This window comes from Typopeltis vanoorti, chromosome 25 (genome assembly GCF_054136105.1).
Source record: "Typopeltis vanoorti isolate ZY-2024b chromosome 25, IOZ_Tvanoo_1.0, whole genome shotgun sequence".
In the NCBI taxonomy this organism is placed as follows: domain Eukaryota; kingdom Metazoa; phylum Arthropoda; class Arachnida; order Uropygi; family Thelyphonidae; genus Typopeltis; species Typopeltis vanoorti.
The window spans coordinates 56,438,624-56,461,467 of NC_143573.1; the positions used below are offsets into that span (position 1 = coordinate 56,438,624).

At 37.2% G+C, this 22,844-nt stretch overlaps 1 protein-coding gene across 1 annotated transcript in view; it reads right to left on the reverse strand.

Moving 5' to 3' along the window:
* Window positions 1–595: 595 nt before the first annotated feature.
* LOC150092761 (CD9 antigen-like) overlaps window positions 596–22,844 on the reverse strand; it is a 181,531-nt gene continuing 159,282 nt past the window's right edge. The window contains exons 6-7 of the mRNA XM_090414395.1: window positions 17,188–17,271; window positions 596–3,842 (exon numbers count right to left, since the gene is read on the reverse strand). Of these exons, the coding sequence (XP_090270521.1) occupies window positions 3,768–3,842; window positions 17,188–17,271 (159 nt within the window). The 3' untranslated portion in view covers window positions 596–3,767. The remainder of the gene's footprint in view (window positions 3,843–17,187; window positions 17,272–22,844) is intronic.

Below are 22,844 nucleotides of genomic sequence, written 5' to 3' on the forward strand. Positions count from 1 at the left end.
CTCTCCTGAAGATGGTGGACTACACAGAAGATGCTTGCATCTTCTGTGTAGGCCACCCAAAGGTAGACTTAAGTTTAAGTCTAGTCGCTGACTCGAGGAACTTTTTCTAAGCCTATCTTCAACCAGTTCTTGAGTTAGTCTATCTCTGGCACAGGCCAGCAAGTTTTTTCTCCCAGAAACTCAGATTTTTTGTTACAGAAACATATTAACATATATTATTTCAGAGAGTAACATATTATGTTAGGGTTAGGTACTAAGAGAGATGGCAGCACTTGTTTGCCTGTATCTTCATCGGTGGCTGCTTGTAATTAGTGACCGTCATGGGCCAGCTATCTCTGATTGGCTACTGGTGGAGACTGACCAGCTCACTCAGCCTCCAAATGCTAGATAGGGTTTAAATGCCTTGCCTACTCTCTCCCTATATATATAAGAGAATAAAAGGCATTAGCTTATATATATATATATATATATATATACCTCAATTTATGTTCCAAACTAGTTAAATAGAACCTATGGGCATATTATTACTGAATATGTATTTTGATAATTTTCCAGACATGATCCAGCAGGTAAAGATAATAATTAAGAAATAAACTGCTCGCTAGATAATCTTTATTTTCTTCATTTACATACAATAATACAGAAGGAAATCTGCAACATTTCAACATGTGGAAAGTAATTGCAATGAAACATAACTGAAAACTTATTTGCCATTTATAAGCAGAATAAATGAAACTAATATTCTGTTATTATGGAAATTTAATAAGTGATCTGTTACTCTCTAGTATATTATATATTAAATGAAATGTGGTCACTTGAGTGGCAATTAAATTATAAAAGCTGAAGGCATTTGCTGATGATTACCTTTCTTCTCTCACTAAATATAACAGCATGAAGTTACTGCTAATCTTATAAAGTAAAAATTATGCTGTTGTGTTAGTGAAAGAGTAAGACAATCCTCCAAAATATTTTTAGTTTTAATCTTTAACTGCTGTTGTAGAGTCATGGTGATTCAAGCAATTCTGAAAAGTAATGTAACTTTTAGAAGTTATTTTCCTCTTGCTTGTCTACCTTCAAGTTAGATAATACATCTGATAACACCATAATATTGGTAGATTGTGCATCATTATTGTTTCAACAGTCGACAAATTTGATAAAAGGCCTAATTAGTATCAGGACTAATTATGCAATCTGGTGATCCACATCCTTAAGGGTCAATAAAAACATAACTAGAGGGAATTAACAATGAATTCAATTACATAAAGGATTCCTATAAAGTAATGGCAAACACCAGTCAGAGATCAAATACTGATATTCTTAAATGCAAGAGACTAAAAAATACATTAATCTTTTTATGCAACTTTTAAAAATCATTCTTTCTGTGCTTTGCTATGTGTGTTGCCTTTTACTTAAATACATGAAAGATAAAAACACTAATAAGCTATTGCATGTTTAATTCTCAACAGCAAAATAACTGTGTAAATAACTGTTTTATATAAAATGCTTATTAACCACCAAACCAGCCTTGATGTACACACATCACAGTTCCCATGGATGTGAAGTGCATATTAAAATAACATCATTGATTTTACATTGAAATATCATGGATACGAAGTGCATGAGGAGTGTTATTTTGTCCATATTGACATTGATGTTGTTAAGGCATTAAATTTGTGATAATTTGAAATTAAAATTTAACCACAGAATGTCATATTGCACAATCATAATGTTACCATGATTGTTTACATCCACAACAGCAGTTAAAGGTTAAATCAAAATTGGCACTTTTTCATTAAATATTAGAAATACTATAATTTCTAACAAAAACTATGGCAAAAGAATTAAAATGTTCTGACATTATATGAAAAATAAACGATTTAATTGACAATGAAAAACTAAGTTGTGAGATGAACAACACTACAAACTTTCACATTACAATATCCAGAAATATTTCACATGTGCACAGATTTAGGCAAGCAGTGAATTCCAGCCATTAATCATATGTAATTATCAACAAATAGATAATCATTCCAAAAAATATTTCTTTTCACATTTCATAACTTTTGCTCTTACTTCATATAAAAATTAACTATCCACATCTTAACAGAATCCTCCTGTAGGCCGAGAACCCTGCTCTTCTATATTTTGTATTATTTATTCACTTAAGATTAACACAGTCCAAGTGAACAATCATTGTAGTGCAAGTATTTAGAGAACAAGTGCACAAACAACTATAGCATCTTAGTAAACTGGAAGGGATTAAGGAATTTTTAAAACTTTATAGTACTGGCAGTTTGATAAAGTTTGTATTAGAGTTAAAAATAACTGTATACTCAGTATATCAACTACTAATATAAATGATTTTGTTCAAATACAAATTGATAAATTCCTTTAAGAAACTGCTTGTTCTTTGTTGATGTTGCAGTAATTTCTTGATAAAATCTTATTTTTAAATAAATGCTGATATCAAAAATCCTTCTTAGAGCTTCTTTTTGATAGTAAATATTATAAATGAGATTCATAGAAAACAATTGTGCAAAAAGAAATATTAAGTACAAATAAAATCTTTCAAAATGTAATGTACATATACACCTATTGAACAAGAAGCTATTATACTTCTAGCGAACAATAAGGTATTAAAAGAATAAACTTGTGAAAATAAACTTTACATGGAAATGGAAAAAAAAAAAAATAGTTTGATGAAATAGTGAAGTTAATGAAATATCTCACACTAGGTGCTTCAACAATATCCTTGAATTAAAAGCCATTTAATATGTTTGTATTTCTTTCGGATGATACTTTGCCTTGAATTGTAATATACACATATATATATTAATAACTAAGCAAAAAAAGAAATATCACTTTAAAACTAACGTTATTACATAACCAATATCTAAATTAAGTACAATATTGTGAATAAAGTTTAGCTCATGGTTTGAGGCAAATTAAGATCAAAATTGTACATTTGCATAGATATATGTATACATACATATATTTTACAGACTGTGTATATAGGGAGGAGGAAGAGAGAGAAAGATTATAATTTACAAGAAAAAAGATATCCAAATGCTACAGAGCGTGTGGACAACAGCTTAAATGTACAAGGCTTATATAATTTGCACTTTAATGCTTATGTTAACACAATGAGCATATCTTGCACACATGAGGTACTTAATAGTTTTCTTTGGCAGAAATATTTTGATTTCTCTTTCAGTAGTTAGATATACAATCAAAGTGAACAGCGATAACATGCAAAGCAATTAACACAATTACAAAAAACTTCCAAAAGAAAGAAAAAAAAAGATATTTTCATTATGCACGAAAAATCTTTGGTGTACTAGCTGAGAAGGGAGACTTTAAAGTGGTCCAGAACAAGCCACGTAAGCAATTTCGAGCTGTTTCTTCACTAGCATTACATGGAAAGATGTTCAAACAAGCCCTAATTCCAACCAAATGAAAATGCATAAAAAAGTACAATAGTATTTGGTTCACTTTTCACTATCCAAAATAGAAAGTGAATTTTCCATTGGTCTAAATTTACAACAAGCTGATGAGCAGTGTGTATGTTTGTAGTTCACCAATTTGAGCTTTTCTTCTGGGTTTATATCTTTCAGTTATTTATCAGATGTCACAGCATCATGTCTAAACTGAAATAAAGTTTGATAAAAAATAGTAGCCTTATAGAATCAACTGCTTCAGGCAAGAGACATAAAAGTGACATAACATTTCATCATCATCAAACTACAAACTTGGAATAAATGAATCAATCAAGCTTTCATAGCATGACCTACATCACCACGTAGCGCACAGCACAATGCCATAGAAAAGACTAATCCTAAAATCTGCAAAAATAAATAAATTCATAATTAGCATAATTATCCTTTCATGAATAACAACTAAAACAGTCATATTTATTTCAAACTCTGTCATATATAAAAATAGAATAAAAATAGATATATAAAATATATATCTTCAATATACCTATGTTCAAGATACCGAGTAATTTTATAAACTTAGTCTTAATCCTTTTTCAGATATATATATATAGCATCCAGTGAAAGTAAGCTTTCAATAAACAGAAATAATTCATCTGATGGTGAACAAAGGAGAATATATAAAAAGGACAATTTATTTTTTTCAGTTTCCATAGTAAATTTAATTCGTGGAAGTAGATTGTTTATATTTGATAAAAAATAAAATAAAATAAAAGTAGGCAGTGGTGTCTTCATTATGGGGCCAGATAGCAAAATCATCATCAGTATAACGAAGGCCGAGGGTGTATGGACAAGAAAGGATGGCTTCTAAATGTTATAAATAAAAGTAAGTGCAGGAGAGAATGGACTTCCCATTACAGTTCCTTTTGACTTGACTTTAAACCTTATTCTGACAAAATATCCAGAGTGCATAACCAAGTCGAATAGTTTCATATCCTCTGGAAACTTTTGAAAGTAGATGTAGTGTATCCTCAAGAGGAATATTTGTGAAGAGAGAGATTCTATACCAAAGCTAACCATTATATCAGTGAGTTGTAGGGAAACATTTTTTACTTTATCTAAATTGGAATGACTGTCTCTCTCTCTCTCTAAGATATGAGAAAGTCTTATTTTAATCACACATGAATTTTTTTTAATAGCTAATGAATTATGAATATTGCAATATTTCCTCAGTTATGCCATTTCATTGTTTTATGTATAACATCACACAGCTCTTACTTTTTCAAATCAATCCATCGTTTGCATTCTACTTTGTGATTAACCAGGGCCGGCTCTACCGACGGTGCAAGACGTGCATTTGCATGGGGTGGAAAGTTTTTTGGGGGCGGGGCAACAAAGTTGGCATAAACTATACAAAAAATATTATTATTATTATTATTATTATTACGGGCAACTCCAGGGAGTCATTAGACTCATCGAGGGAGGCCCCAAATCATTTTCATCACAACTATTCAACATTCATACAGTATCTATCATACCTCGCCTTAAACTCATTCACTGTCACAGCATCCACCACAGACTCAGGGAGCGCATTCCACTCATTCACTACTCTAAAAGTAAAGAACCCAGCTCTAACACCTTTACTAACCACACTTTTGCCCAGTTTCCATGGATGTCCCCTAGTCCTCCCACAACCAGCCCTGTTCTCAAAAATATCTTCTGAATTAATTTTATAGAAACCCTTCAGTAATTTGAATGTCTCAATCATATCTCCCCTCCTCCGCCTATCAACCAATTTTTGCAACCCACAAATCCTCAACCTGTTCTCATACGGTTCATTCCACAGACCTGCTATCATCTTGGTCACTCGCCTCTGGATCCTCTCCACCTCCTCCCCATCAAGAAGAAACCTAGGTGACCAAATCTGAGCACAGTAGTCGAGATGAGGTCTTATCAAGGCTCGATACAGAGGAACAATAACCTGCTTGTCTCTGCTTGTCAACGTATTCTTCAGCAACCAAGTGATTTGATGAGCTGATTTGGCCACTTTTGCAATGTGTCCCCTAAATTTCAATTCCTTATCCACCAACACTCCTAAATCTCGTGCCTCATCAATTTCCTGGAGCACGGTTCCACCAATGCAGTAAACTGCCTCCCATCTTTTCACCCCAAAATGCATAACCTTACATTTTGCCACATTAAATTGACATCCATTCTCCCTAGCCCAGACCTCCAATCTATCCAAATCATCCTGCAAAATTTTGACGTCATCTGCATTCACTATTGCCCTACCCAACTTCGCATCATCCGCAAACAAATGAACTGTTCCTCTCAGATCCTTTCCTATATCATTTATGAACAAATTAAACAGCAGTGGTCCAAGAACAGATCCTTGTGGTACACCACTAGTCACAGGCCGTCTAGTGGACTCTACTCCTGAGTAAACCACTCTCTGATATCTCTCCGTCAACCACCCTCCTATCCATCTCACCAACCCTATGTCCATTCCCATATGCTGCAATTTACTGATTAGAATTCCATGTGGTATCCTGTCAAAGGCCTTAGCAAGGTCCAGCAGAATCACTGTAAACCCATTACCCTTATCCAGTTCAGCCGTCACTGTGTTATAATACGTGAGCAAGTTACTGAGGCATGACCTACCCTTCACGAAACCATGCTGTCCCCGATACAGTATCCCATTTTCTTCTATCCAATCTTGTATTTTCCTCTTGACTATTTTCTCTAAGACCTTGATAATGATTCCTGTTATGCTGATTGGCCGGTAATTTTCAACAGCAGCCTTGGAACCACCTTTGTGCAGTGGAACTATTTTCCCCTCTTTCCACCCCCTTGGGACTGACCCAGTCCTGAGGCTCAAATTAAACATAATGGTCAAGGGCACTGACAATTCTTTGGCCGCTTCACGTACGACACGAACTGGTATACCATCCAATCCCACAGATGTATTGACATTGAGGTTCTGTAATAGACTAGTTACCTCTACCTCATTCATCACAATTCCAGTATAAGCTGTTGGTTCCTCCATTTCCGCAAAGCCACCACCTGGATGATATACTCTTGCAAAGTGCTCGCTCAGTAATTCCACAACATCGACTGATTCAGTTACCTCCCTACCCTCAGCATTTTTTAAGATCATTCTACCATGAGCATTTTTCCTTTTACTTGCAACATATTGAAAAAACTGTTTGGGATTCTCTTTAGCCTGCATGGCCAATTTCCTTTCGTAATCTGCTTTTGCTTTTCTTACCACCCTTGTTACCATCCTGGCCTGAGCTTTATACTGTTCATGCACCTGATGGTCACCCTTCTCCTTAAATTCCCTCCACAATTGTTTCTTTTTTTGCAGCTCAAGCTTAATAGTGTTATTCATCCATTTAACCCCTACCTGATTTATTATTCGGACTCTTGGTATACAGTCAACCATTGCCTCCTGCAAACAGTTCTTAACCACCTCCCATGCACCATCAACATCCAGCCCTTGCAGTTTTACATGCCATGGCATTGAGCCAAGCACACACCTAAGCTTGTCATACTTACCAGCCCGGTAATTCCACATATACCCTGTCTTAATTGTAAATTCGACTCCTTTAGCCACCTCCCAAGTCATGACCTTATGGTCACTCTCACCAATTGGTGGCAACATGGTCATGTTCGTTACAGCTACATTCTCAGTTGCAATTACTAGGTCCAGCACTCTCTGCCCCCTGGTATTTTCCAATACATGTTGCCGTAGATAGTTGTCCCTTAATAACTGCATAAAATCCAACTCCTTCCTCCCATGTGCCCTCTCCTCTTTCCAGTCAATGTTACCATAATTGAAATCACCCATAATAATTACCCTCCTTCCATTCATTTCTTCTATTTGCTTATGCATACTATTCCCACCATCCACTCCATCACCCGGTCTATAGCAGCACCCAATTGTATATTTTGTTCTGCTAGATTGTATCTCACACCAAACAGCCTCAAATGTGCTTTTTTCCCCATCCTGCAGTTCAAATTCTATACTCCTTGGCTGAAGCTCATCAGCTATCATCAATAACACTCCTCCCCCCTTTTTATTCACCCTGTCACTCCTGAACACGCTATACCCATCGCATTCAATCCCACTAGCTTTATCATCCTCTGTCAGCCATGTTTCACTAATACCGACAACCTGTGGCCTGGAAGTGCCAACCATGGCCAAAAACTCTTCCTTCTTGTTCCTAATACTCCTGGCATTAGTGTACATGAATCGCAGAAGCCCATTTGTCCCATCCCTACTTTGATTCCTTATACTAATTATCCCATTCTGATTTGTTGTCCGTCGTACTCGCCCGGGCATAATATACTCATTCATACACTTAACTGCCCCCCCTAAAGTCTGCATATCTACTCCCCCCCCTCTTAATAAATCTAGTTTCCCTGAGTCTGTACATCCACTTCCACATCATTCATCAACACTCTTTCAAGTCTCCGTACACCAACTCCATTCAAATGTAACCCATCCATCTTATATAAGTCCTTTCGCCCATCGAACTCATTCCACACATCCACAAATTCCACACCACTCTCCATGCATAACCCACGCATAAAGTCATTGGCAATTATGGCCCTCCTTCTAAACACTTCGCTGTCATACCGCGGTAAGATACTCACCATCCTAACTCTCTCACTCTTCTCTTTTGCTACCTCAAACAACTCCCTCACATCCTCTATCATTTCCATTTTGTCCTCTTTCAAATCATTCGTTCCTGCCACTATTATCATCTCTTTCACCCTCTGTTTTTGCAGTCGAATAGATTCGCTGACATCCTTTATGTTCGCACCCGGCTGGTATGACTTCGTTAAACTCTCAATTATTACGCCTCTTAATAGCGAATCCCCATACAGCACTCGCTCCTTCATTTTATTGACGTTTATGTACATTCTATTTTTTGCCGTCACAGACTTCCGCCGGTTATTTGTCGGTACGTTCAACACACATTTTTGCATACGCTCCAGTTGTCGTTTGGCTCTGTGTATCGCGCCATGTAAACGGGCAATTTCGCTACTCGCATTTATCTCACCATTTTCATTATCGATCAAATCATCCATTCCTTCGGTGTTTCTACCTTCATTTACACTTTCAGCGACGCTCTCACACATATCTGGCACTACCACGCAATTCTCTAGTACACCGCCATTTTCTACATTCTGACTACCGTTAACGATATCAGTCTCGATACACGAAACACGCTTGAAGTCCTCATTCTCTTTACACTTTCTACACATATTAACTCCACTATCACTTTCTAACCAGACTCCTACCGCTCTTCGCAAGGCATACATCTCACAGACAGCACATTGCATAAATTCTTTTACATCAAAACTCTTAAGCAAGCATGGCGACCTGCCCGCCATTTTTTTCTTTATTGGTGCCATGTGTACGCTATCTTTTCTTAAAAATAATAATTAAAATAACAGAAAACACGCAAAAATTGCACAGACACACCAAGAATCAAAAAGCAAACAATACTACTTAAAATTCTGGTAAAATATCTAATGTTAACACAAAATAATACTAATCTTTCCAGGAGCTCTCGACAAGCTGACGAATATGGGAGAAGGGGTGGCAAAATATGCTACTACACTGGGTGGCAAAATTCCTAGGGGCAGGCCCTGTGATTAACTATGCCACTGATGATGGCCTGTAATATTTAGGCCTTAAATATATGGCCTTAAATAAATAGCATTACTTATATCTTGTGTTTTTTTTAAGCTAAGTGAAGAAATCTCATAGCACAAGTAACTTGGTTGTGAAGAGAGATGAAACAGATGTTGTGGACTTCAAGAGATGTGAACAGGGCATCCAGTTTAATGTTGTGAAGTTTAAAGTTTTGAAATCTGGAAGACTAGGATGATATACTGTGTATTCAATTAGTGGGAATGTACTGAAGGTATTATTGGAAAAGGACCTGAAATTTAGGGACCACACTGAAAGAGCAGTGAAGACAACATATGAGTTATGGTAATGATGCAAAGGATAATGACACATAAAAATCACATTCCACTGTATAGGTCTTAATCCTACTGCATTCATGATTAGAGGCAATCTTGCAGATAATAAGACTGCTTGGTTTTTGAGTTTGAAATGGCACCAGTACCCCAAGGTATTCTCTGGAATGTTGGATGTGTACAGTTTGAAGGAATGTCATCTGCAGAGCCTGGTGAAAGCCAGTGAAGAGTCTGCACTATAGGAACTCTCCCTGTTATGCAGAGTTCCTGGAAAAGTAGGTGAATGAAGGTTGATGAACATGAAATTTTGGAGATATTAACATCAAACCTACTTAGCAGCTCAAACATTTCATGTTCATCAGTTTTCCATCTCCAATTTTTCCTGCTGTTGTGTCCAATATTCTCTCTTTTAACATAAAGCATGGATGAACTATTCATTGAGCATCTTCACTATATCTTCTGCTGCTGTTGCCTTAGCTAAATCCATCTGCAGCAACCAAGGTCATTTTTACCAAATTCATCCTTCCTTTACTCATATGGCCTGTTCTTCTTTCTTTCTTTCTGGATTCTGCTTTCTTCTTTCTTACCAGATTTGTACTTTTCAGTTGCTCCTTGTGCAAGTGATGACTAATTTCCTTGCTGATTCTCCTCCAAAATATCATTTTCTATAGTTCCATCTTTCATGTTATTATTCACACACTTCATGCCTACTCTATTTATTCTTCTCATTCCTAGAACACGTCCCTGTGGTTAGCCTAGTGGCTGTGCGCTTCACAACCATATGCCTGGGGAAGGATGTCGTAGGTTCGATTCCTATCAGTGATGTGAGAAGCTGAAGGATCTTCCTGAGCTATAGCCAAGTGAGCCAGTCTTGGGTGTGAACAGTAGGGTTTTTTTTCCCCAGTTTATCCTGGCGTTTTTTATTCCGCAAAGCAGGCAAACTGGCCTTGAACTCAATTACGGACATAGGATACATAGGGCATAGGGCTTGACCACCTTATCCTGGGAATGGTTGGAGGTCCGATAATTAACTAACCGTCTACCGCAAGGTAAAAGAGGGAAAAAGGAAGATGAGAGGAGATTCCTAGAATACTCTCATTCCCTCTATTCTATCCTATGTGAAGTAATGGTTCCTAAATAATTAAATTCATTTTCTGTATTTCCATATCCTTCTTCAGTATTTGAGATTTATTTTTATAATGGTTTTGATTTACAACACAAGAATAATAAGAAAATAAAATATTTATTACTTATTTGCTGATATTTCACGGGTGTTATACTTGGTCTTCAGAGCACAAAACAGTTAAGGTACTAAAATCAGCAACAATTAGTTAATAGTGGGAACAGTTTAAAACTGTAATGGACAACACAAAGAACCAAACTCAAAATTGATGACACCTGTTGTTGGATAAAGAGACAGTTTAACAAGTATTGATTTGATCTTAAAATGACTGTCTCCCGATGAAGATGCTGGACATAACACCAACAAAATATCGATAAATGAGTAAATATTAATTATTTTCTTATTGTTCTTGTGCATTAAATTTTCTATTTATAAAGAAAAATAATTTTCTTAAAATCTCATCATTATCATAAAACCACAACTTCATGTAACATACACATAATACCCAAGCATGATATAAGTACAAACACACACTTTGGTTTCATCACTTTGGTTTCATTTAGATACATTTACATACTCATTTAATGGATGAAACAATTTAAGAATGTTTATTAATTATAGATTTTAAATATTTTATAGTGCAATGTGGTCTGATATGTCCACAATAGGTACCAGCATAGCACATATATCTATGAGTTTGAAGACACGCTTATTATTATTATTATTATTACCCAAGACCCCAAGGAGTCAAAGACTCATTTAGGAGGTCCTTTTATCAAACACACAGCTCATCATTCCATGCTTTAAACACGCTCAAATTCTCTGCAGACACCACACTCTCAGGCAAGGCATTCCAATCATTCACAACTCTGCATGAAAAAACCTGCTTCTCATTCCCCTGCTCACACCCTCCTTATACAGCTTACAGGGATGACCTCTGGTTCTCCCCTGATCTTGCATTATTTTCTGTAGAACCACTCCAGCACTGATCCTATAACAACCCCTTACCAACTTGTAGGTCTCTATCATATCTTCCCTCCTCCTCCTGTCCACCAGACTCTGCAAGTTGAATCTTCTCAATCTTTCCTCATACTCGACATTCCAGAGGTTAGAAACTACCTTAGTCAGTCGCCTCTGGACCCTCTCCAACATATCTTCATCCTTCTGAAAACCAGGTAACCAAATCTGGGTATAATAGTCCATGTGTGGCCTAATCAAAGCCTTATACAATGGAACAAGAATCTCCCTACCTTTACAAGTCAGTGGCCACCACATCATTCCCAGAATCCTTTCTGTTGTCTTCATAATTTTGGCTGTGTCCCCTAAATTTCAGATCATCCACTATCACCCCCAGATCTCTTATTTCCTCCACCTCTGAAAATATATCCTCACCAAGCATAAATTCTGCATCCCATTTTTGTTTTCCAAATTTTAAAACCTTACATTTTGCAACACTGAACTCGCATCCCCATTCCCAATAGCTCAATTTATTCAAGTCTTCTTGTAAGCCCACAACATCCTCTCTACTCTTCATGGTTCATCCCAACTTTGCATCATCTGCAAACAACTGAATATCTCCATCCAAATCTTCACCAATATCATTAATATACAAGTTAAACAGCAATGGCCCTAAAACAGACCCCTGAGGCACACCACTGGTAACTTTCCTTTTGCTGGATATCACTCCCCCATACACAACTTGTTGATACCTATCAGATAGCCAGTCTCCAATCCAATGCACCAATCTAATATTCAGCCCTATCCACTCCAGTTTCACTATCAACTTATCATGTGCGGTAATTTATCAAAAGCCTATGCAAAATCTAAGTATATTACTGTGTATCCTTCTCCTCTGTTTAAGGAAGCAGTCACCTTATTGTAATAAGTAAGTAGATTACTAAAACATGATCTCCCTTTAGCAAATTCATGCTGTCCATCAAAGATAATACTATTGTTGTCAACCCAATTCTGGATCCTAGTTCTCACAAGCTTCTCCAACAACTTAACTACAACACTTGACACATAGATAGGCCTATAGTTTGATGCTTGAGTTCTATCATCTCCTTTATGAAATGGCACAATCTTGCCCTCCTTCCGCTCCTTAGGAACTTGACCGAGTGCAAGACTCGTATTAAAAAAAATGTCAAGACAGGCTTCAACTCCCTGGCACATTCCTTCAGAATATGTGGTAATATATTATCAAGTCCCACAGCCTTATTTACATCTAGCTTGCTCAACTCCCCATACACCTCTTGCTCACTTACAGTCAGCAGTCAATCTCTCTCAATCTCTCCATGAAGTCATATTCACAAGATTGAAAGACCTTTCTGATGCTCATTAAGTATCTCCACAACACCTTCTGCAACAGCTGTCTTTATACCATTTTCTCCAATCAATGTCATCCTTCCATAATCATTCTTTTTTTTGCTGGCTACATATCAAAAGAACTTATTAAGATTCTTTTTGGCTTCATTAGCTAACTGCTGTTCATACCTCACTTTAGCTATCCTCACCAACCAAGTCACCCACCTTGCCTGGTCTTTGTAGTCCTCATGGAATTGGTTATTTCTACTTCTCTTATGCTTCCTCCATAATGCCCTTTTTCTCTGTATCACATGCTTAATCTCTTTATTCATCCATTTCACACCTACCTTATTTAACCTTCTCACCCTTGGAATACATTTAGACGTTGCATCTACTAGATAGTTTTTGAAAATCCCCCATGCTGCATTGATCTCTTTTCCAGCCAACTCCTCATTCCATGCTGCACCTGCAAGCTGTCTCCTGAGCTCTTCTTAATCACCCACCCCCCTTATAGTTCCACAATTTACCCTTTTCTTACAGAGGTACTCACACTGCTGGCAACCACCAAGGTAATCACCAATTGGTGGATGATTTAACACCTCATTTATAATTACATCCTCTGATGAGATAACTAAATCCAAGACCCTCAATCCTCACGTGCCCTCTGTTACATACTGTCTGAGGTAGTTATTCTTGAAAAACTCAAGAAACTCATTTTCTTTACTTCAAGTTGCTATCTCATCATTCCAGTCTATATTGCCATAATTAAAATTGCCCATAATGATCATTCTTTTCTTATTTGCTTGGCTAATTTGATTATACATTTCGTAGTCACTACCATCCACATTTCCTGGTCTATAACAACATCCAATCAAGTATTTCATTCCATTCACCTCTATCTCACACCATACTGCCTCAAAACCACTGGCACTATTTCCCTCTTGCATCTCTACTTTGTATGGACATAACTCTTTCTCTATCATCAATAGCACTCTCCTCCCCTTTTATCCTTTCTATCTTCACGAAACACATCATATCCTTCCATCTCTATTCCTGTCAGGATGTTGTCCTCATCTAACCATGTCTCACTTATTTCAACAATTTTTGGGTGAACATACTCAATTAGTGCAAACATTTCATCTGCCTTGTTTCTTACACTTCTAGCATTTGTATATAAACATAATAGCTCATTGCTGGATCTACAACTACTTCCACTGATAACATTATTCGATGTGATCTCTCCATGCTCAACTGGGGCCATTTCCCTTTCTGCTTATTCATTTAAAACCCTTTTCAATTCCAGATGTTTCCTCTTGATCCCAGGTCATTCCATTCCTTTCCTGTCTACACATGCTCTCACATCCTCTTGGAGCATCAACCTTTCTCATGCTGTGTACCCCTGTCCACCCTGAGCCTTCCCGTTTCCCTGTTCATCTTGCACACCCATTCTCTCATTTTCCATATGCATGCCACTTACTTTCTCATTTATAACTATCTCTTCAATCTCTCCTGTCATACTCACTTGCTCTTCCACATCGCTTCCCACTTGATCTGATCCATTCTCTATACTCACTTCTCTACCTTCCAGCAACAGTCTCTCCAAATGACTCACACCATAACCACTCAAATGCAGTCCGTCGCTCCCATGCATTTCACTTCATCCTTCAAACTCATTCCACACATTAACAAATTGTACTCCCCTCCCCTTACACATTTCAGCCAACATACCATTCATAATCCTTGCTCTCTGCCTCATCTCACCACAGTCATACCTAGGCAACACACTTACTACCTTTCCTGTCACACTTATCTCTTTTATCCATCTAAGCAGCCTCCTGATATCTATTCTTACATGCTCTTTGTCCTCTGTCGAGTCATTCGTACCTATTAAAACCATCAACTCCTTCACTCGCTCTCTCCTCGTATCCAATGCCTCAATCACTCTACTCATTTTACCACCTGAAAACATACCTTGTGCATCCTCTCATCCAGCACACCTTTAATAATGGGGGTCATCATACAACACCACTCGCTCGTCTTATTCACTTTTCTTTAGAGGTCAAGGAACAATGGAAAAACATCTCAAATTTTCTGTTGGTCTTCATTCACAGTTCATCATTTTCAACTCACTAATACTTCCTAACAACATAAAAAGAAATTGCCTAGAGTAAGATCAAGATTTTGCATAAGAAAACAGTTTTTGTGGAAAATTATGAGAACAAGATCTCCAAAATGTAAAGTTTATTATTCTTATTATCGTCTTCTCCCTTTTACATGTTAGGCCTACTGGCGTGTGACAGAGCTATCTTAAGCCCTTCTAAGTCATACCTGTCCCAAGGATAAGGTGACTAGCCCTATGTCTCCCTGTATATTCTATGGCTATAGCTGCATGTGTTCACAGGGCCGGTTTGTCTGCTTGTGAGAGGAAAAACCTCAGATAAACTGGGGAGAAAAACCTTGCTGTCCACGGCTAACTTGGCTATGTCTTAGAAAGATCCTTAAGTTCCTCATGTTGGTGGCAGGAGTCAAACCCAGGACACTCCTTTCCCAAGCATATGGTTGCAAAGTGCATAGCTACTAGGCTAACCATGCCGACATTAAGTATTTAATTTAATTTAAGTATTAGTATTTTGTTGTTGTTATCCCAAGACCCCATGGAGTCAAAGACTCATCTAGGAGGTCCTTCTGTTATACACACACAGCTCATCATACCGCACCTTAAAGACACTCAAATTCTCTGCAGACACCACACTCTCAGGCAAAGCTTTCCAAAGATGTCCTTCTAAGCAGGTCTTTCCTGCTTCTCAACCCCCACCCCCTGCTCACACCCTCTTCATACAGCTTCCAGGGATGACCTCTGGTTCTCCCCTGAACTACCACTGTTTTCTGTAAAACTTCTTCCACACTGATCCTATAACAACCCCCTTACTATCTTGTAGGTCTCTGTCATATTACCGTGTCTCCTCCTATCCAATAGACTGCAAATTGCATTTTCTCAACCTTTCCACATATTCGACATTCCAGAGATCAGAAACTACCTTATGAGTCGCCTCTTGACCCTTTCCAACATCTTACCTCTACTTCCTGAATTGACTACCCTATTCAATATTTATGCTTGAGAGACTAGCATCAGCATTTGTTAGTCATTCTCACACGCATTTGCTTCATGGGTGCCTCCACACACATACACCTGTCTGCATGCACTCTAATTTCTTTAGTTTTCCACTTTGCACTTACGCACTCTCAATGGACAAAGCTCTCTCTCTCTCTCTAGACACCTAACTCTGAATCCAGTCCATCAGCATTGTATCTGTCTATCAAAGCTGATGGACTGGATTCAGAGTTAGGTGTCTAGAGAGAGAGCTTTTTTCATTGAGAGTGTATAAGTGCAAAGTCAGAAAAACTAAAGAAATTAGAGTGCATGCAGACAGGTGTGTGTGTGGAAGCATCCATGAGGCACATGAGTGTGAGAATGACTAACAAATGCAGATGCTGGTCTCTCAAGCAAAAATATTGAATAAGGTAGTCAATTCAGGAAGTAGGGGTAGTTGGGGGTCCAAAGGGATGCTGCAATTTTTATATACTAAGGGAAGATATTGTTATGACAGAGGTCACCAGGATTGATATGAAAAAAGAGGTTGAAAAATTGGAGATAGTCAGTATATTGCAGAATCCGAATGCAGCAAATACAGCTGTGGAACTGGATAGGATATTGGCTGACATTTTACAAGAATATGCAGGGGATTTGGCAGTGCATTTGACCAGACTGTTTGTTTTAAGTCTTGGCTCTGGCAAAGTTCCAAGAGAATGGAAGGAGGGGAAAAATAATTCCTTTTGCATAAAGGAGAATCTAACTCTGTGGTAGCAAATTATAGACCAATTAGTATCTCAAGAGTAAAAGTACTGGAAAGTTAGTCAAAAAAGAGAATTTTGGAATGGGTGGATAAGAATATGATACTCTATGAGCAGCAGCATAGCTTTGTGAAGCTTTAGTAATCTACTTACTAAAGCATGACTGACCTCGAAAAGGAGGGGGACCCGTTTTCGAGTCATCAAAATTCAAGGAGAACCGGCCTACCAGTCTGGAACTTGGGGAGGTGGGTGCCGTAGGTGCCAGGGTGATGGAATCCTTCCCCCCCTTCGAGTTTTCAAAATTCAAGTCATCAGAATTCAAGGAATACCGGTCTACCAGTTCGGAACTTGGGGGTGTGCCATAGGCGTCACGGGGGGGAGGATCTCCCCTAGTGGTAGTATAAAATGGTAGTTTTAAAATGGTTTACTTAATAAAACATAAATAATTAAAATATGTATATAATCTTGACTGATTACCTGTACAATTCCCACTCCTATTCCAATACCTATTATAACAATAAGATGCTCATCCAAATAACGTTGCAGTCTTGGGATACAACCCTAAAGAAAATAAATTTAATTCTTTAATGTAAAAGCTATAATCATTATCCAAGTCCCAATAAGTATCCTTATAGAATGTACAAGATACTGTGATAACACAACATAAGTTTACATTATTACTAATAGTCTATTGACAATGTTTCTCCAAATGAGTCTCTTATTTGTCAGCACTCCATATAGAGGGAGTCCCCAACTTAAGTAACGGTTACATTCCATAAACTTTATATGAGTATGCAGTAATGCATTAACAGGTTTTAAAAGTTATTTCTGTTAGTTTCAGTCACAGAATTCACACACAATTTAGATTTCAATATGTACTTCTTAATATGAAGTAATATAATACAGCATAAATAGTATGAGGAAATAAAAAAATTTTTAAATATTTTATTTAGTCATTTGACCTTATGAAATTATCATTAGGATCCACACAAACACTAAAAATGCACACAAACATATGCACCACATGGGTTATCTGCCTTGAACATGGCTCCCGTTAGATGATGTGCATATAGGAAGATTCCCATTCATGTGTTATCTACTATCTTGGAGGTTCACTGCCATGATGTGACACATGGCTGACTATGGGTGTAACGACATGTGGTGAGGACCCTATCTCTTCCACATATTGTCACGAGTATTCATTGTTGTAAATCCATGTGTGTTCACAGGGCTGGTTTGCCTGTTCTGAGAGACAAAAAAACCCAAGTTTACGGGTGAAAAACCCTTGCCTCTGTATAAGACAGCTAACTCACTTTTAATTGAAAGAGACCAGATAAAGATTCCTCATATCATGGACGGGAATCGAACCTAGGTCTTTTGACCAAGGCTTCATCTACACCAACTGAGCTACAGAAGCTCTGATAGGCAGATTAAGTAAAATTTTTATAACTCACCATTTTTCTTACCCTTTCCCAATAATTATAAATTAAAGATGCCAAGAAATTACATTTTGGTTTAATCCTTTCTCCAAGTATACCCAAACAAAGTTTGGGTGTGAAGTAACTAGGTAACTTATATACAAAGGCTAATGACTTCACATCACTTGCCTTAGTATCCTATAATGCAAAGCACATATCCTTAAGGACATGTATAATGCTATACATTATGGGAAGGGTCACTACCCAGACCAGTTTTGACCTTGATTGAGGTCTCATAAGTGGGAGCCAAACCCAGAAGTGATACCATGATGTGAAGACTTTAGCCTTTATATACGAGTTGTCCAGTTGTGAAGTTACTTCATGTGCAAACTGTTTGCTTACACTTGGATAAAGGATTAAACCAAGAATATAATTTCTTGCCATCTTTAATTTATAGTATAACCAAGTGGAAAAACTTTCACAATAATTTGCATAAGTCCAAATTTATGTAAATCGAATTTGTGTAAGTTGGGGATTGCCTATATTTCAGTCTTCCAAGGCATTTCTGAGAAGTACATCAATCTTCATAGATCTTGATTTTTTTTTCCAGACAGCATTGTAACAAAAACACCTGTAGGGTTCCTTCTTAGTATTGTCATTTTTAATATGATTCTGCCATTCAATCCATCTTTCCTCCCCTAATTTTTCTCAGAACTCTCATATCTGTGTTATGTAATGTAAAAGCATCATCATCACCATCAAATTTCTGCCATATTCTGTACACCCCTTGAGGGGTGTACAGGATATGATAGTACTACATAAAAAAATTTACATCATTAATAACTTCCTATCTACAATTTTCCTCCAAATCAGTCTGTTACTTGTCAAGACTCCAACATTATCAGATCTTATATTTCTGTCATCTAAGGCAGCGGTTGGCAACCTTTTCAGACTCGCAGGCCACATTCAACTTTTATTTTTAATAATCGGGCTGCAAGTGTTTCATTATGCGAAAATAGTGAGTGAAAAAAAAATACTTATCAATTTTTATTATATCAATCTTAAAAAAACACAAATATTTAAAGTACGAGATATGAAAATAGAATGAAAATGAAACTCAGTGAAAAATTATCACATAAAAACAAAGCAATATAGTTATTGCATCACAATATCTGTGTCTCCCTGCTTTTTGGTAAGCATCGATAAAATTTTTGAACATTTTCTAACGAACATGCATTCTTTAATATGTGCCAAAATCTTGGTTGTCGTCCGATGAAGTTGCCTTTGCTATCCCCACTCATGATAACTCACAAGATTGACTCACACCAAGTTGCATGGCGATATCAAGAAGTATAGGTATAAAATTATTTTTAATTTATTATTCATAATATTAAATGTATTATTTAAATAATTCAACATACGGGCCACATGCCATGTAAGTATGGTCAACCTTTTATGGGCTGCCGGCCCCTGGTCTAAGGCACTTTTTACCATATCAATCCACCTATATCTTGGTCTTCCTCTGGGTCGTTTTCCTGGCAGAGAACACTTGTTTTGCTAATCTTTCCTCACCCATTCTATTTAAGTGACCATACCACCTGAGATTAGCTCTGCTAATGCATTCCTGGATGCTGATAATGTCAAGTTCTTTCCTAATATCCTCGTTTTTAATATGATATTGCCATTGATGCCATCTGTTCATGCCTCTAATCTTTGGTCAAGTGTTTTGCTTCTGACCCAGCTCTCAGATCCCATAAGTTAAAACTAGTTTGAACACTGTCTTGTATACAGCTAATTTAGTGTTCTGACTAATTTCTCTCTTATTCCATGAATTTATTCAATTGACTTCCAACCGTACTAGCTTTGTTGATTCTGTTGTCTATTTCCATATTTAATTTACCATCTTCACTAAAAATCGTGCCTAAGTAGCTGAAATGTTTTACTTGTTCCACAGGTTCTCCTTTCACAACATTATGACATTTTCGACAATTCTGGCTATTTTCATTGTCTTTGTCTTTTCATTGCTGACCTTCATACCATATCTATTACAACAGTTATTCAATTTAGTCAGGGAATCTTGCAGACTTGTAGCGGATTTATTTAGAAGTATAACATCGTTCGAATAAAGCAAAGAGCTGACATTAACACCGCCAATTTTGATATCATGTTTAATACCATTTTCATTCATAATGTGATCCATATAAATAATGAATAACAGAGGGGATAATATACATCCTTGTCTCACACCAGATTTAACATTAAACCACCTTCCTGTACTTCCTTCAATTCTAACTGCTGACATACAACTCAAACAAAGACTAAGTATTGATTGATATAATGCCCCACTGATACCATATAACTGTAGCGTATTGAATAGCTTCTCTCTCTTGGCACTTTGTCATATGCCTTTTCCAGATCGGCAAAACTTAAATATAGATCTTTGTTATATTCCATGCTTTCTCAACTATTTGTTGTAAAGTGAAGATCTGATCCTGACAGCCTCTATTTGGCCTGAATCCAGCTTGTACTTCATCAAGCTTTTCTTCCACAATTCTTCTCAACCATTTCTCAAGTATACTTGCATAGATCTTGCCAGGAACACTCAGTAGGGTAATATCTCTGTAATTCTCACATTCAGTTTTATTTCCCTTTTTATATATGGATACTATGAGAGCTCTACTCTAAGCATTGTGAATTTGTCCCTCTGTCCAGGCTTTCTCAACTATGCAGTGCAGCCACTGTAAAACTTTTACACCACCATACTTGAGCATTTCTGGTCAAATATCATCTACTCCTGCTGCCTTTCCACATTTCAAGCCTTTGATGGCTTTATCTACTTCAAGTATGGATATGTATTCCTGAATGTATGCCGGTTGAATGTTTTTTACCACTGTGCTATCACTGCTTGTTTCATTTAGCAGTTTTTCAAAGTAATTACTCCATACTTCAAGGATATCTTTTTCGCCCATTTTCATGTCACCTTTATCACCTCTAATCCTTTTACAGCACTCTTTCCTCCATTCCTAAGCTTCTTCAACAACCTCCAGAATATTTTGCCACCTTCTTGATATTTATTTTCTATGTTCCTGCCAAAGTCCTCCCATGACTTTTGTTTAGCTAGTTTTACATAGTGTTGAGCTTTCTTACATTTGTCTCTCTATTCTCTAAGAGCACAAACTGACTTATTTGCCAAGAACTTCTGATATGCTTTCTTCTTCTCCTTCACTAACTTCCTGTGTCCACCATGGAGTTCTGATTTTTCTATCCTTGCAGACAACCTCACCACATGCCTCTCTGGCTGAATCGATCAGGGTTTGCTTCAAGGCTTGCCACTGAATCTCCAAGGTTTGGTTTGTGTTCTCAAACTCTTTCATTTTTTCTTCAATAATCTTTGTGTATTTTAGTCTATAGTTCACATCTGAGAGCTGCTCAACTTTTATTCGCTTTAAAACTTTCTTACATGTTATTCTTTTCAATATGAAATTCAATTTTATCTTGCTCAAGACTAAATAGTAATCACTTCCAATTTCAAATCCTCTGTACACTCTGGTATCCTGCACCAGGGAGAAAACATCACTATCAACAATAACATAGTCAATGAGACTTTTCTTATTCCTTGCCTCTTCTCTCCATGTGAATTTGTGCACATTCTTATGTTGGAACATGGTGTTAGTAATAACCAGTCCATGTCCTGAGCAGAAATCCAACAGATATTTGCCATTATAATTAGCTTTGCTCTTTTCTCCAGATTTTCCCAAAATATTTTTGTATGTCTAACAATCATTTCCTACTCTGCTATTTAGATCCCCAACAAGGACCAACTTTTCTTTTTTCATTGTGTCAGTTTCTTTCACTAAAGACTCAAAAAATTCCTCCACTTCTACCTTAGCAGAACCTTCTTTGTGACCATAGGCACAAATAAGTGTCATTGTCCAGTTCCTTATTCTCATATTTGCCCACATCACTCTATTGAGACTGCCTGCCATTCAAGAAGATTAGCCTCGTATTTAGTGTTGAATACTATGGCTACTCCTTCTTTTGCTTGATTGTCATTGCCTGAATGACAAAAACTGGTGAGCTCTTTCTGAGCAATAAATACAAAATGCTTAGAAAGATCTCACCAGTTTTTGTCTTTTTTGTTTCAGTCACCCCTATTATGTTGATATGCTACTTATCTAATTCCTCAACTAGCTCCATTTCTTTGCCATTCAGGCTTCTTATTTTGATAGTACAGATCTTTAACTCTGGCGATGTTGAGTTGGAGTGTGTTTTCAGATTTGTTCCAGTAGCTGACTTTTCGCTGTTTGCCCTGGTTCCCTGGCGAAAACAACGGGGGCCTTGTTTAACCGGGCAACGCCCCAGCTGGCATGAAATTTTGTCATGTTGTACCATCATTTTGTATTTTGGTTTAGGCCAATAAGAATACAATTTGGTCGGCTAAATCCCAAATTGTCAGCCCATCCTCATTCGTTCAGTATCCAGGTAAATACCCAACAGGGTGCACCATGAGAAGGTGAGGATTGGACATTAGGTCAGAAGCCCTGGTCAGTTCTCTGCATTCCTTTAAAGGCTATGTGGAGGTCTCCTCTCAGTTATATAGCTTTGACCCATAAATGTATAAGCAGACATTAATGAAGACCATATGTGATAGTGTGCAAAATTTGCAAAATTTAGTACATGAAATGAATCACTATCAGAAAACAACTCATATCACCT